This window comes from Podarcis liolepis, assembly GCF_965112155.1.
Source record: "Podarcis liolepis genome assembly, chromosome: 12".
NCBI lineage: Eukaryota > Metazoa > Chordata > Lepidosauria > Squamata > Lacertidae > Podarcis > Podarcis liolepis.
Genome location: NC_139563.1, coordinates 22,187,231 through 22,204,046, shown reverse-complemented (window position 1 = coordinate 22,204,046; position 16,816 = coordinate 22,187,231). Strand labels below are relative to the sequence as shown.

At 44.7% G+C, this 16,816-nt stretch overlaps 1 protein-coding gene across 5 annotated transcripts in view; it reads left to right on the top strand.

Moving 5' to 3' along the window:
- KIAA1217 overlaps positions 1 to 16,816 on the top strand; it is a 358,790-nt gene extending 341,974 nt beyond the window's left edge. For 3 of the 5 annotated variants that reach the window (XM_083467359.1, XM_083467360.1, XM_083467363.1), the window contains 9 exons: positions 3,980 to 4,110; positions 4,326 to 4,473; positions 5,945 to 6,440; positions 6,732 to 6,900; positions 7,730 to 7,881; positions 8,534 to 8,674; positions 10,075 to 10,194; positions 14,098 to 15,648; positions 16,165 to 16,816. In XM_083467359.1, the coding sequence (XP_083323485.1) occupies positions 3,980 to 4,110; positions 4,326 to 4,473; positions 5,945 to 6,440; positions 6,732 to 6,900; positions 7,730 to 7,881; positions 8,534 to 8,674; positions 10,075 to 10,194; positions 14,098 to 15,648; positions 16,165 to 16,305 (3,049 nt within the window). In that variant the 3' untranslated portion in view covers positions 16,306 to 16,816. The remainder of the gene's footprint in view (positions 1 to 3,979; positions 4,111 to 4,325; positions 4,474 to 5,944; positions 6,441 to 6,731; positions 6,901 to 7,729; positions 7,882 to 8,533; positions 8,675 to 10,074; positions 10,195 to 14,097; positions 15,649 to 16,164) is intronic. The other 2 variants (XM_083467361.1, XM_083467362.1) reach the window with 1 other exon arrangement.

Below are 16,816 nucleotides of genomic sequence, written 5' to 3'. Positions count from 1 at the left end.
TTGGTTCCTGTGCATAAGGATCTCTTAGCTTGCAAGCACAGGTCATGGCCTCTGGTTGCTTGAAGTGTCCTGGTACATATCTAATTTCTCGTGTGTGTTACTCATTTGCCCAGCTTTGAAATTAAAAGGTGAAGTATTCTTGCGCTGCCATAGTTGCACCTCTTCTGAGCCTTAACCTTCCTCTACGCATCTTTTCTCTTTCTCCCACTCTCAACTCTAACCTCATCCTTCTTTTTTGTGCAAGAACGTCTGTGTTCTATAGAGACCCTAAAATACCACAGGCACTAAATATATGTTAAGCAATAGTAATATAGCTGGTGATTCCCACAATGAGACAACATAGTAGTTGGGCAGGAACAGTGCAAATGGAAAAGTGTTAAGTGACTGCATCTTTGCTTCTTGTATTTGACTGGCTACTCCAACTATCACATACTCCTCTGCATCCATAAATTTTTGCTCCAAGAAGTGCTGTGTGTGCCTGTGTCAAAACATTTTCTATAGGTTTCAGCTCTGGGTTGTTCTAGTTTTACAGTATTTTACTGCCGCAGCGTGTGAAATTCTCGTACATCTTTTCTTTAAAATAATATAAAGCATTTTTAATTCATTTTGGAGACCCCCCTTGTGGACCAAAAGCTTGCTTGCAGCAATTGTATTCGTGCGTATCTCAAACGAATCACTGAAATTAAACCGAAATGCTTGTATTTAAGCTGATTACGCTCCTTTGACTTCTGATAGGATTAAATCAGCTTAGGCGGCAATACAAGCACACATTATTTGAGTGGCAAAGCATCACTCATCATTTTCTTGGCCAACATGCCTATTCCTCTCGGAGAGTCCTCAAAGTCCTGTGAAATTTGCTGCAACAGCTGGCTATGCAGGCTGCTCATGAGCTGGTAGATGGGCTGGCATAACCTCTCCTTCTCTCCCATCCCCAAAGTAGTTTTGCAGCTTGATCAACTTACAGTTGCAACACAGATAGATTTGTGCAGAGTTGGAAAGATGTATTCCTTGTCTGTCTGTCTGTCTGTCTGTCTCTCTTTTACATAAAAGAAACCCTAAGGTGAGATACCAGTGATTCCCATCCAGGCACTGGCAAGCCCCAGACCTGCTTATCTTCAGGAAGGTGGTGGCTTTGGGTGCCTTCAGATCATTTCCAACCCTTTGAATGAAAATGCAGCAGAGAGAAGCTGAAGCAGGAGAAACACTGGCGCTGCTCCTTCTCTGCTCCAAATTCCTTTCCCAAAGCTGCTTTTTCTCTCTGATAAACAGCTGTTGGGCATTAATTGAGCTGGCATGTGTAATGTGTAGTTCTACCCTGCAAAGGAAGCGTATATATTGCACTGAACTTCTTTCCCTGGGACATTGGCAAGTACTGCTCACTTGCTGCCCCCTAGTGACTGTTTTTCAGACATTTTAAAGATCCTTGTTTCCTTTTCATGGTTGGTTGTGTTTTTCTTACCCAGATTCTAGTGACCAGGCAGATCGACTGCTAGGTTTCTGCGGATGCTGGCACGCACACACCCACACACCCACACACCCACACACACCCTCTTCATTTCAACTGAGAAAAAGGCAACAAATCAGATTTTTGAAACATTCAAATTGCTTTCAGATTTGATGTATTTTCTTCACTGGATGTTCTTAGCCTGTGCAGTCGTACATTGGTTTTTGAACAACTTGGTTCTCGAACATTTTGCCTCCTGAACACCGCTCACCCGGAAGTGAGTGTTCTGGTTTGTGAAGTATTTTTGGAAGCTGAACATCCAATGGGGCTTCAGCGGCTTCCGATTGGCTGCAGGAGCTTCCTGCAGCCAATCAGAAGCCGTGCTTTGGTTTTCGAACATTTTGGAAGTCGAACGGACTTTCGGACTGGATTCTGTTCGACTTCCAAGGTACAACTGTAATTCTGTAGTTTAGAATTAGTACTGGGGCAGATATTACATTTCTAAAGACTTTCCATTGTTTTTTGGGGGGTGGGGTCATGTTTCGTTCAGCATGTTTAAGTGGGGACTCTGGAAAGATTGCAAGTTCTCCTTACTTGTGATTACAAATTTTGCACATAGCAGTTTCTTGCATCATGGAGCCTAATCCTACACTACACTGCTAAATGACACATGAGTATCTTATTTACAGCAGTTAGCTGCCTGCAGCAGCTTCCATGGATGTGAATAAAATTATTTTATTTTTAGCTAATGCAGTGGTATCTCTGGATACGAACGGGATCCGTTCTGGAGCTCCGTTCGCATCTAGAAGCAAACGTAACTAGCGACGGCACATCTGCGCACATGTGTGTCGTTTTTCGCCGCTTCTGCGCATGACGTTATTTTGAGCGTCTGCGCATGCACAAGCGGCGAAACCCAGAAATAACGTGCTCCGTTACTTCCGGGTTGCCGCGGAGCGCAACTCGAACGAGCTCAACCCGAAGCACATTCAACCCAAGGTATATGAATCCTCACATCTAGTTTTAGCTAGGATTGCTGATAAATGAATTTCCCTGTAGCCCAGACAGGTGTGTTGAGCAAATCTGTCATCTGTTGACATACTTTTCTTAAATATGCTGTTCCTGTTCCTCATAACAGTTCTGTTCACTTGCGTGAAGAGGAAATATTTACATTACAATCCTATGCATGCCTCCTCTGAAGTTAATCCCTGTGAGTTTCCTGGTGAGTGTGACAGCAGCCTTTTCCAACCTGGTGCCCCTCCAGATGTTGCTGCCATCGTCCTTCACCATTGCTCATGCTGGCTGGGGCTGATGGGAGTTGTAGTCCAACGGCATCTAGAAGGCACCAGGTTGTCAAAGGCTGGTGTACAGGATCGCAGCCTTAGCCATTTTACTACAATATTTCTGTTTTAATTGTTGATTATAGAAAATCGTTTTTAGCAGGCAATGCTCTGAAAGCCAATGGGCTGCTCTGACCATTTAATATGTAGTCTAAGAGTAGTTTAAAATACATATTTCTGCCTCTAACAGCCCTATAGCTTTAGTGATAATATAGATTTAACACACTGTAGCCTATTCACACAGCTGGAGAATCTTGAGGAAAATAATGATAGGCTGAAATCCTGCCTTGGAGTCAGTCCCATTGAGCATAGTGGGGCTTAGTTCTGAGCAAATATGTCTGTTTACAACTGCACTGTGGAATATAAATCATATAGATATATTCATTATCGGAATTGTTTATACTGTCAAAGACTTAATCAGAACACAAAGCAAAAATAGCATAAAGCAGGAAGAACAGCCCATATATATTTTGGGGGCTTTGGGCTGTCTCATTTGGTATGTTTCATATATGTTAATAAAAGAAATGTGATTTATTGTTTTTGGAAAATGTACTTTAGCAGAGATTTGCAATTGTATATTCACATCAGCCCTATGAGCTCCATCATTATTAATGTAAAGAGCTTCACAGCTGCCACATACCGTATTGGCCTGAATATAAGCCACACTTTCCCCCCATATTCCGACCGTGAAAAGTTAAAGTGCGGCTTAAATTCATGACAGTACAAAAGTTAGCTTTTAAGATTTCACTGCTGAAACAGACATATGGTGAAACAGAACCCAAAAATGTTTTCTTGCTGATTTGCGAGCTTGAAATTGTTCATTTGCCATTTATGGGTGTGAGTGCCTGCAGAATTGTAGCCATTGTATAGAGATTTGCGATTTTAGCAATTGTACAGTAACTTTTGCAGGCTTGCAAGATCAAAGCCTTAAATTGGCTCGGAGTTACAATTATACAAATGCAGCAATTTTCAAACTGTAACCCAATTTTAAGGGAGCGGCTTATATTTGGGTATTGTCTTTTTTTCTCCCCCCCCCCCTTGAATTTTAAAGGTGCAGCTTATTTGCAGGTGTGGCTTATATTTGGGATAATACACTATACAAAAATTAGGACGGTATCCCAGGTGCTGAGAATGGATTTTGTCCCTAGTGTTGCCTGTCCACAAAGTCAGGGTTCAATTCTTGTTCTCGCTTTTCCAGTGAGCTGGAAAGTTTTGTTGAAGATCTGAAGAAGGAATCTCTTACAGCCAATAGGATTGTTACACTGAAAGATGTTGAAGATGGGGCTTTTCTTCTACGGCAGGTTGGAGAGGCTGTCGCCACCCTCAAAGGTGACTTCCTTGCTTTATTATTTTATTTGTTAAATTTGTAAAACCACCCTTCATCCATAGATCTCAGGGCTGCTTATATAGACCATTTGGAGATTTTCTCCGCCTCCGCCTCCCCCAATTTTTATTTTGGGATGTGTGTGTGGGGGGGTGATAATTAGGCCCATGTTGGTCTTCCTTTCTGTCTTAAAAATGCTGTATGACTCTTGCTTTTGCAGGTGAATTTCCAACACTGCAGAATAAAATGCGGGCCATTCTCCGCATCGAGGTGGAAGCTGTGAGATTTTTAAAGGAGGAACCTCATAAACTAGACATCCTTCTGAAGAGAGTTCGCAGCATGACCGATATCCTCACCACCCTCCGGAGGTGATATGTTTTATTCTTCTGTTTATTTCTTTCTTCTTCTTTTTACATTATTCTGGACAGGTCATTGGCCGGATGCCATTACAAATTATATAATTGGTTTATATACCTATGTTTCTATTGTTGATGTTTTCATGTTTCACAGGAAGTGATTCATGAATGGAATGGAACGGTGTGAGTGAGTGAGTGAGTGAGTGAGTGAATCAATCAGTCAATCAGGAAAGGGCGGGGTTTTCTCTTATCCTCCTCCTTCCTTTTTGTTCTACAGCCCAAAGAGTTCAGATGAAGATTCTAAGCCTCCCAGTCCTCCTTACCCTAGTAGTTCCCATCGAATTCAATAGGTCTCACTTCTGAGTAGATATGGTTAGGCTTCTTGCACTGTAGGTGTGTGAGATGGGCCTGATGTCAGGGTTTGGCACCAATCTACACAACAGGTGCCTGTGGACCGATAAGAGTGCTCAGTGGTGGAGGTGCCATCAGGACTGGACTTTGTGGCAGAAGTCTAGGACCTCACTCCTGGGGCCCAACAAATACAGCAGTGTTGCATTGCCACATTTGAAGAATTACCCCTAGAAGATAGTTAAGTCCAGAGTCTAAAAATTATCTGCCTGCCCCACAGCTCAAGCAGCCCTGCTGGTTTTCACACAGCTAGCTCCCATGTGTGAGAAGGGATATATTATGCTTAGCTTTTATGCCCCGTCAACACAACAATGAGAAACCCTTTTCAGTCCGGCGGCTGTATTCCTTATTTGACAACTTCTGAGAGCTTCCTGCCAGTAGTGAGCTGTGCTAGAGATATAAACGAGCATGGTGCCAAATGTGAATTTTACCTTTGGTGCTGTGGTCTAAACCACAGAGCCTAGGGCTTGCTGATCAGAAGGTCAGTGGTTCGAATCCCTGCGACGGGGTGAGCTCCCGTTGCTCGGTCCCTGCTCCTGCCAACCTAGCAGTTCAAAAGCAGGCAGTGCAAGTAGATAATAGGTACCACTCCGGTGGGAAGGTAAACGGCATTTCCGTGCGCTGCTCTGGTTTCGCCAGAAGCGGCTTGTCATGCTGGCCACATGACCCGGAAGCTGTCTGCAGACAAATGCCGGCTCCCTCGGCCAGTAAAGCGAGATGAGCAGAGTCGTCCGCGACTTGGCTTAACAGTCAGGGGTCCCTTTACCTTTACTGTAGGTTTGATTCTGCACACACTTAATATGCTGCTCTCTAACCAGAAAAGCGAGACATCATCAGAGTTCAAGGCCACTTCTCAGGTAGGCAAAAATGTGTGCAAGGCTGGACTAGTGAGGGGTATGGACTGGCCAGACAGAAGGCTGCATTTGAGCCCGAAGCATGAGATTCTCCACCCCTATTATAAAGGCAGTATCACTTTCATACGGAAAATCACTAGAGGGAGCCCTTTCTTCAATAGAGAAACAAGAAAGTGCTAGCTATATATATACTTCACCGTGTGACCGTCTTCCTCTTCTAGGCATGTTACCGACGGGCTGCTGAAAGGTGTGGATCCCTCACAGGCCGCCCAGTACAATGCCATGGAGAAAGCAACGGCGGCAGAAGTTCTGAAAAAACAGGACGACGCTGCAAAGAGCCCCGCTTCCCCAAAGCAAAAGGTTGGCGACCCCTCAGCCGAACTGTCTGTCAGGTCAGAGGTGATCCCTGTCTCGAGCATGACCGTCCACCATGCACAAAGCTCCCCGGTGGTCATGCATCAGTCTCAGCATTCAACAACACTGGTCAGCAATGCCCCAAATTCTCCCGTGGCCAACAGCCCCTTGGCAGGTTCATCCGCATCACGCCACCTGATGCCTGCCATGCCAGAGTCTGCTGCAGCAGCAGCCACAGTGACAGCGACCACCCAGCAAACGCAGGCACCTCAGTCGCCCCAAGTTAATGGCTCCACCATGCAAAGCCTTTTTATCGAGGAACTTCACAGCGCCAGTACCAGGAACAGAGCTCTGTCAATTGAGGTACACGTGGTGCATGTTATGGCAGGGAGGGTTTCGGGTGCTATGGGCCATCTAAGAACGAGGCAGGAGAACTCTGGGCTGTCTTTTTGGACGCTATAGGAGTCCTGTTTCTCGAGTGCCAAACTTGGCATGACATTAATAAATGTCTTTTTGCAAAGATGGCTGGCAGAACTCGGAGCACCTCTGCGTATCTGATTCATCTAAAAGTTTATAAATAAAAAAATTAAATACAGAGTGAAGCCCAAACTGATTTCAAAACATTCCCCTCTCTCTGTGTGTGTTTCTTCTTAGAAAGCAGAGAAGAAATGGGAAGAGAAAAGGCAGAACCTCGATCACTACAATGGAAAAGAATTTGAAAAACTCCTCGAAGAAGCACAAGCCAATATCATGAAATCAATCCCAAACCTTGAGATGCCTCCACAAGCCACAGGCTCGCCGAAAGCTGACGCAGCCGTCTCTGGTAAGGCTTAGTGCATTCCAATAAGATAGATGGGTGGAGCTTCGAAGCTTGACTCTCTTTTAAATGAGAAAGCAAACAGTAACTATTGACTTCCGAGCTCCAAGTCTTAGAGAAAACATATTGGTGGGAATGTAGGCCCTACTTGCTGATAAGTGGAAGGTGCATAACTCAGTGGTAGGGCACCTGCATGCAGAAAAGCTCCTGGCATCTTCAGGTAGGGCTGGGAAAGAGGATCTGCATGGAACTCTGGAGTGTCTCTGCCTGCCAGTGTAGTTGATAATGAGCTAGATGGACCCAATAGTCCAACTCATTCCTTCCTGTGTCCTTATAAGCAGCCTCTGCCCTATAAGCAGAGGTGGCCAACCCCCAAGAGGCTGCGATCTACTCACAGAGTTAAGAATAGGCAGTGATCTACCCCCTATTTGGGGGGTTCAGGTCTAAGTTGTTGAGGGTTTTTTTAAAGGAAAGCCCTGTTTTGGGGGGTTCTGGTCCTTTTTTAGGGGAGCAAAATTTCTTTGGGGGGGAGCCAGTGATCTACCACAGATGTTCAGTGATCTACCAGTAGATCTACATGTTGGACTTGCCTGCTATAAAGCAATACCTTACAAAGCAATTTTGGGCACAGTGCAACCAAGGATCTGGCACTTTCAGGCCCCATTGATCAATGTTCTGTTCAAGAGGGTTTCTACACTGAGCATCAAACATATTCTTAATTGGAAATTTGAGCAGCACGTTAAATCTCTCCTATCAAACATAAGTGGATTACCATGTTGGTTAACTTTAGGGTGGCAGGCCATGTTTTTAAAACCACTGCACCTTGAATTTTCAGAAGAGGCTCCTAACCCAGAGCAGGAGACCGAAAAGCCAGTGAAGTCTCCACCTCCTCCGCCTCCGCGTCGCAGTTATCTGATAGGATCTGGACTAAGCACAAGACTGGGAGAAGTCAGTTACGTGGCCAGGAAAGACAGCACTTTGGTCAAGGTTTGGTGATTGAGGCAATTGAAGCAAAATTAGATACCCAGAACAGGAAGAGCTTCTGGGCAAGACAATGTCTTTCTTACTTAAGTTGCCAATGGGGTGGGGTGTGGGGTGGAGGTTTGTGACCCAAACGGGCATCGAAGGAAGTCTCTCAGGAAATGCATTTCATACAGTAGGCTCTGCCCAGCCCTGCCTTTATGGGAATCATCCTCCCTGTATTCTTATTTATAATAACATGAGGCAGATTAGAAGCTGCGTTCATTCTATGCATGTTCAAGAATTTGCAAATAATCTTCAAGAAGCCAAATATTTAGCACAGATTGACACAATCGATGAGAACAGTTCCATAGAAACCTTTCTAGTGAGCTCTTCTCTGCTTGCTTTATCCATCTGTTTGTTTCATTATCTCCCCCAGCCGCCCAAGGAGATACATTAAAATCTTTCCATCACATAGCATGGCATGGTCTTAGGCTGCCAAATCTAAATGTGATAATTGGCGTTGAATTTCTTCTGGAGGATGGGATGGGATGATGCTTCCCATTCAGAAAACTAAAGAAAATGTAATAGAGGGGAGTATTTCATTTTGTTGGTGTCACGCTAATGGTCGAATTTCTTAAATATTAGTTTTTTTAAAATTGTTTGTTATACTACTTAGGAAAGCAGTGAAGATGCTGCTCAAGGAGCACAGCCAAAAGTCCCTAAGGAAGACCATGCCTCTCCTCAACCCCTGGGCACAATTCCACCTGCAAAGGAGGAGGACGAGGAGGACGGAGACAGAATAATGGCAGAATTACAGGTATGATGAGGCTGGACCTGCAGAGAGATGTTCCTTGGATAGCATTCGCTTCTGGTCTTTGGACCCAGAGCACAATTCCAAGGGAATTAAGTCCCACTTAAGTGAATGGGCAAGTGAGCTCCTTCAGGAAATACACATTGCCGCTCGTTGCTGCAGCCTGTGTCAAGATATGGTCTCAGGTGTAAGTAAATGGGATAAGAGGGGGAAAGCTTATTTCTATGCCTTTCTGGTGCACACATCCATTTCATATACAGGTACAACTTGGTTCAGGTCAGGAAAAACTGGATCTGAAGGAGGATTTGAATATTCGTGGCCATAAACAGGCCCAAAGATCAGAGTTCGATTCCAGTGGTTTGAACTCTGGATCCTATTGTCAGCAAGAAAGTATTCAGAACTTGCCTAAGGATTATCTAGCCTGCTCGTTCATTGTAACATAGGAATGGTTTCTCTGTGACCTTGCTGAAGTCTAGGGGCGCAATCTAACAACTGTCAGTCACAATCAAGTCCCGTTCTGTTGCTCTTGAGAGCTGTGGCTGACTTGGGCTAGATTGTGTTGCTTACTATGCAATTGGTACTGACTACATATTTGACGTGCACTTTGGGGGCACTCTTCGTGCCAGAGTCTGTGGAAGACAAAACTATTCGTTATATTAAAATAATATCTCCACTGGCTCTCACATCTGTCAGTGATTCCAATAAGGAGGTGAACACATAGATGGTTATCAAGCTTCAACAAATCTTCTCATGGGGCTCACTATGATGGCAGGCCCTCCTTGCTGTGGCAAACTAATGAGGTAATAATGTTCTGGGGTGCTTTTATTTTTACCGTTGGTCACAACTTGCTCTTATTCAAAAGGTGTAGAATTCTTGTTATAAAGAACTAGCAGCTGTAGATTCCAGCTCTAAAACAAGGCTGGGGGAGTGCAGTGTGGAGCTTGATTCTCTTTCAGTAACTTTTTTGCAGCCTGTAACATTTCAAACAATTAGTGTGGACTGGAAGAGAGAGAAACCATTATTGGATTTGTAACTTTGTATGCCACATAAAGATCTCCGGGTAACATTAGCTGTGGCATAATTGTCAGGTTAAAGGTTTGTTTTAAATAAACCGCAATGACATGAGGCATGTCGTTTCATCAGCCAATGCATAGAGTATTGCTGTGCTGTCATTTTGAGACAGGGCTTCACAGCTGGCCAGTAGGAACTAACCCTTAGCTTTTCAGCCTAGACATAATTTCTGAGCCCCTGTTGTTGATATAGCCTTGTTTGATCAGAGCTGGTCCTGAAGAAGCTCAGAGGAAAAAAGCAAGCAAGCAAACTCTTGACTGGAATGGCTCAAGGAAGTGACTTGGCTCTTGATTGGAAAAGGTCTTCCGATAACCTGCCATGTTTTAACTCTCTAGGCTTTCCAGAAGTGCTCTTACATGGATGTAAACTCAAACAGCCATGTTGAACAGTCCCGAAATGACACTCACACAAAAGAGGCGAGGCCTGTGGCCTTAATACATCCCAAGGAGAAGAAGGTAACAGTGGCATTTGAGTTCTGCCACATCCTCTTGGCCTCACCTTCTTCCCTTGCTTCCAAACTAACCCTGTGCCTTGTGCTCTCTTTCTCTCTCTCTTTGTGCTGTGTTGGCTGTGTTTTCATGTATCTAGATTTGTGACCCGTCTTAGCACCAAGGTTCTCAAGATGCTACTAGCCTTTAGGGAAACAGAATTAATATGTGGTGAATGACGAAATGTTTAAGTGACTCAACACAAATCTTAGGATTACCTCTGTTGTACAGTGGGGTACAAATGCTCTTAAGATCTGAAGCTTAGGCATTTTTATTTTTAAATTTTCTATCACACCTAATTTTCCCGGGGAACTCAAGGTGGCTAACAAATGTGTAGCAGAATAGAAAACAGGTATCAATCCCCAAAACCAACCAACTGTGCAATCAAAATTCTAATGTAAATCTGAAATAAATTTTAACCATTCCAACACGAACATCACCTAAGGTTCTCTTCTTGAGACCAAAGAAAGGATACAATGTTTAAACATACAGTCATACCTCATGTTGTGTCTGCTTCAGGTTACATCTTTTCAAGTTGTGTCCCGCGGCAAGCCTGGAAGTACTGGAATGGTTACTTCCGGGTTTTGCTGCTAAATCGCGCCCCGCGCATGCACAGACGCGGCGCTTCTGGATGTGAACGCTTTGAGTTGTGAGCGTGCCTCCAGGACGGATTACGTCCGCAACTCAAGGTTCCACTGTAGTGATCTGAGTGTCTGTAAGATGCAGTGTTTTAATTTGGCTCTGAGAATACCAAGCTAAGAAAATTGAAATAAAGTAGTGTCCATTTTGCTGCAGACCAGTGAAAAACTGCAATCCTACGTACACTTACCGGAGAGTAAGCTGCATTGACCACTGCGGGACAGTTCCTGAGTAAACACAGTATTGCTTTGAAAGTTTGCTTTATAATAAGAGGAGCAGTAGCTGGAATACATATGATAACACCAACTGGGGAAAGCAATTGCACGTTTCAATATTGCTTTCAACGCAATAGCTCTAAAGCTCCAGGCAGGCAAACTGTTACACAAAGCAGATTCCTTTCTAATTTTTGCATTCATGGTTAGGGGACTTTTGGGGTGGTATTAATACATGCTTAGGAATTCTGAGATGGGCTATAACTGAAGTAGAATCAGGTGGAATTAAGATGCTGCACCTGAAGAAAAATATAACTCCCATTTGTTCAACTCCCTGTTCCAGGGAACAAAGCCATCTTTTCCTTCCCTAGCAAAGATAAACACAATCCAGACCATAGAATATCTCAGGCAGGGAGAAGGTGCCAAACCGGGGGGAAACTCATAATAGTATGACTATACTATAGACCAGACTAGATAAGGAGGTACTCATACAATCATAGACTTATGGACCTGGAAAGAACGACGAGGGTCAAGCCCCTGCAATAGCAGGAATCTTTTGCCCATAGTGTAGTTTGAACCTGCAACCCTGAGATTAAGAGTCTCATGCTCTACTGACTGAGCTATTCTGGAGGGCAGCTTTGTATAGGTACACTCAACACCTCTAACTTGGCATACTCAAGGCAGCATTCAATGTTGGCTTCCCGATTTCCTGCAACTGGAAACGCAGTGAGCCATCTCTCTCATGTGCCCTGAACGGCATGTAGCCCTTTGCTAGCTTTAAATAATAATACTGAATAGCCTTTTGACCCTAGAAGCCAGAATATTTCCAACAACACATGAAACACTTCATGCCAATTGTCCATGTAATGCCACCTACATCTTTGGCTCTTTTTGACTTCCGCTTGGTTTGCATGAAACCTTTTTCACCTTTTCTCCTGGATCCTTAGGAGGGGTTATGGTTTCCTTGACGTGCTAACATCTGCATGGGGTGGGAGAAAGTTTTAAGTTGCCTCTTGTACAATGATAGTTGTCTTCCAAACTCTTGTGCTGTGCTATGTTTTTAAAATCAAGACACCTGTGTTGAAAAACAAGTAGTTAACTTGCACTTGTGATGGCTTTAGTGTGACAGGATAGTAATTCTGATTCTGGAGACTGATACAGTTGGTGTATCAATGGACAGGGCTGCGACATGGAGGCTCAGCAAGGTTGGCCATTTGCTGGGGGCCTCCTGAAGAGAGCCCCATGGATCTGCTACACTTACTTATTGGGGGGCAGAGCCTGGAAGCTGCCTTGCCCAAGAGCACTCCCAAAACTGCAGCAGATCTTGCCATTAGACTATGATTGTTATCTAATGTGGATGGAAAATCCTATATTCTCAAATTATGTGACTATACCTTTTTCGTTGTGGTCCAGCAACAATTTTGCTTGAAGTTGTTTCTGCTACGAACAGACTAAAACTGTAGTCTACCAATGGAAGCAGCTGTTTCCAGGCTTACTCTTTTGACTCTATATCTCATCATTGCACATCCCTTTGTAGCCCTGCTGGTCACAGTAACAAGTTGGGAGACCTTTTTACTGAACTAGCAATAATGCATTTGAAATGCAAAGGCAAGATGTCCAGGAGTCATAAATGCACCTCAATACACATGAGGACCGTTGTAGTGTGGCAAGTAGATGCTGGAGCTAGCCAGGGTGTGTGTGTGTGTTTGTGCAGGGGAAAAGGGCTCTTGCAGCAGTCTCTGCTGCCAAAATGCATAGGCTGTGCCAGCAGACTTACTTAATCCATTTTCAGCAGAAACAGACACCGTTGTACCTCGCAGTGGGAGGTACAACTTCTTTTCCCAGGGTGCTGCCTCTTCAACCACACCCGGTATTTTGACCTCTTGCTTTTCTCCATTCCTATAAAATAAGGTATTGACTGTGCACATAAAAATCCACTTTCGTATCAGTTGCGACATTCAACATCAGCAGAGACTGAGGATGAGGGGTAGGAAACGCCACCAGCAATATTCTTGCCACCATCTAATCTAATACCAGGTTTGAATGTGATTGTTTTGCAAGACTTCTTTGCAAGCCACTCTTGAGAGCCTCTTGGGTTAGAAAGAAAAATGTAGCTCTTCTAAATAAACAAGCTCCGAAAGCTATTTACCGTAGGCACCCTGTGTTATTTGGGTAGCACAATCAAGTGCCAAGGGATGCCTTGCTGGGCCTCTCTGCCTTGCCCTGGGGGCTCTCCCTAGGCCATGCCCCTCTTTGCCCCTGCTCCACAGCCTCCTCCAGTTCTTCTGCCTGGCTGACCTGTGTCCTTGAACTCTAACCATACCCATGGATGAGTGCACACATAAAAACCTCTGGCTTTTGTGTGGCTGGACCATAACCTACTGTACCAAGATAAGAGAGTCACTTCCGTTGCCCCACCTTCCACTTAGATGTGACCCCTGAAAGGTTGCTCACTGGAGAATGCAGCCCTCCAGCTGGAGAAAAACAAAAACCCCACCCGCTAATCAAATGTAATGGTTATACCAGAGGAAGAGGCCTTTCTGAGCTAGCCAGCTTGGAGAACTGGCTTAAATGTTAGCAGTCAGCATTCTAGTCCAAATGGTGCGGTCACTGTTTCCTAACCAAGTTTAGTCCAACAGCCTAAATGAAAGGTTTCTGTTTCATACAAAACAATTGTTGAAAGGGAGGAATATTATCAAGATGGCACAAATGTTGTACAGGATGTAAAGTCTATGGAGGGGTTGCTTAAAGGACTCATTCTAGAACCCGTGTTGTCTGCCTGCATAGTTTTGTGTGTAATACAAAGTTCTACCAGATTTGGAGTAAACCCCTGGAAGAGGTGCAAAAAAATCCGCTGAAGACCATGGAAATGGCTCTGCATTGATGTAGAAAGTGGCCCGTTCACATTATCTGTACTTTATCTGATGATGTGCTAAATAATTGGGGGGAAATAGTCCCAGCCTTAAAAAAAAAAAAGTTGTATCCCTCAGTAACTAAGTAATGCAACTCTTCCCCCTAGGTGTATGGGGAGGCAACAAAAGATAGTGACCATCCCAAGCACCAGACAGAAGAGATGGTCTCGGATGCTCCCAGCATTGCTGAAAACTCTGCCTTCAGCAAAGATTTGCTTTTGGAGAATAAGGAGTATGCACAAACAAATTCTCTTAAGCTGAAAACAAACTGCTCCATTGTGTTAGACAATGAAAGGAAGACGGGGCCAGAAGAAGCACAATGTCCAACAGTTGAAACTGGAAGACAAAGGTCAGCCAATGCTGCACTTGGAGAGACTGGTCATGGTTCGCCCCAGAAGGAGCCTCTCAGTGGTGCAGGGGCACCGCCTGTCAGTCAAACAGACTCATACACTCAGGAGGCTTCTCCTAAGTCTCCAGAGGAACAAGAAATGTCTGCTGGGGCCTATAATCAAGTTGTGCTGAGGCATAAGGCACCTAGAAATGTTACCTTAAATAGTATGGATGAGGTAGAGTCGCCAACTAGCTCTCCAAGTGATGAAAGTCCACCATCGGAGAACATTGCTTTCATGATTACCAAAACAGCAGTCCAGTTTCTGTCCAGTGGAGAGGTCCACGATATAGTCAACAGGCAGGGAGAAGATGTGCAGACTGTGAACATTGATTCCAGAAGGGAAGCAACATCCCAACAAGGGACGCTAGAGAACCGTGAAAATGAAGAGCCCGTGGTCTGCTTGGACAAAAAGCCAGTAATCATTATTTTTGATGAGCCAATGGACATCCGATCAGCTTATAAAAGACTTTCAACAATATTTGAGGAATGTGATGAAGAGCTGGAAAAAATGATGACAGAAGAGAAGATAGAGGAAGAGGAGGAGGAAGAAGAAGAAGACCAAGAACCTGTGACACGTGGTGCCCGTAACATAGGCGTTACCAGTGCAGACAGTCATAGGAGTCATGGGGCTGATGACGCAACAAGCAGCAGATTTGAGCAGGACTTCAGACACCGCTATCTGTCTAATTCAGCGACTCAAGCCAAACACCTTGAAGGGCAGGAAACAGATGAGATGGATCTCAGGAAATCTCCTTATATTTATGCGCCACATCCAGAGTCAAAGCTGGACATTCCTGATACAAAGAAGAAATTCAGGTTTAAATTCCCTAAAAAGCAGCTGGCTGCTCTTACGCAGGCAATCCGCACAGGGACTAAAACCGGCAAGAAAACTTTGCAAGTGGTTGTGTATGAAGAGGAGGAGGAGGACGGCACTGTGAAACAGCACAAAGAGGCAAAAAGGTTTGAAATCCCGAGCAGTCGGCCCGATGACGCTTCCGGGAAGGAGGAGCCCAACCTAACTGGACAGACTTCTAGGACTGAAGAAATTAGGAAGAACACGTACAGGACTCTGGACAGCCTGGAGCAGACTATCAAGCAACTGGAGAGCACTATTAGTGAGATGAGCCCCAAATCAGTTTCTGAAGCTCCAGCCCGATCGGAGGGAACTTCTGTCCCGGGCTTTTTCTCACCAAAAGAACCCCTAGCGCTGGAAGAGACTATTGCTGATGTTGAACCCCCCTCCTCAATACCGTCAACTTCACGTAAGGTACTTTAGTATGAGAAATCACAACTCCAGCTGCTTTCTAAAACAAAATCTGCCGTAATAATCACCATTAAGCAAGAGGTGTCTTCTGATTGGTTTGCTTCCTTTCGGGTGGCTTGTTTGGTGCATCCATTAGGTGTCTAACAGCTAATAGATTTGTGTGTGGTTTCATTTTTAAAAAATAAAATAAAATCTCTCCTGCTGATTGGTGATGGGCAATAAAGGAAGCTTGGTCAGCTGTGGGCGAATCAAAATACCTGGGACTGCCAGTTAAACGTAGGTTGATCTGTAGTTGAGCCTTTGACCTCCATTTTTGATTCCTGGAATTAACACCAGTGGTGTGCCTTGTGGTGTGGATCCTTTTGGTGCTTCCCGTGCATGTCTTGGGGGCTTTGCCTTCTCACTCAAAGCAGCTTTGGCCATGGTGCGTGAGCCTCCACCTTGCCCATGCACTGATGCTCACCCCATGTTTCCCTTATCTCTCTCCCCTTCCCCTTGGCACCCCAACCTTCCTCACAGGGTTCAACCAGCACTTCACAGACCAGCAGGATGCCAATCCCTGCAGCCGCAAAAAGTAGACAGCAAAGCAACGCAGACAAAACAAGCAAACCGCACAAGCTACAGGATCAACGCCAGTACAGACAGGTAGTTTTACCCTAAACCCAAAGCTTGGGTTGGACTTGAAAGCGGATTGTGTGTGTTTGGTAAATGTGTAAGTCAAGTGACCGACTTGGATGATACCAAATAATGGACTTTTGTCTTCCTGCTGAAATCTGGAATTGGAAATCCAGGGGAATGGGGGTGGGGCATGAAAATATTTAATGGTAGCATTGTCTCTCCCCCCACCCCATGCTTGCGCATGTCTGCAGTAAACCATCTCCTGCTTTTTTGAGTTTTGTTCCAGTACTCGGCTGCAGTTTCCTAAATGTCAGCGACGGGAACAGATGCCGTTTGAAGCATTTCAGATGACACTGTCAATACTAACTCCCTGTTTAACAGACCACAGTGAGAGCCTATTAACCACCCACCAAAACGTTTCCACCCTCACCTAACAACCCTACAAGCATGGCCAATGTGGTGAACAGCCCAGTTTTTGTGGCGCCCTCCTTTCCCCACCCTCTTCTCCTGTCAACTTCTCCCACACTCTGTCCATCTTCTGTCCCATAGCTGA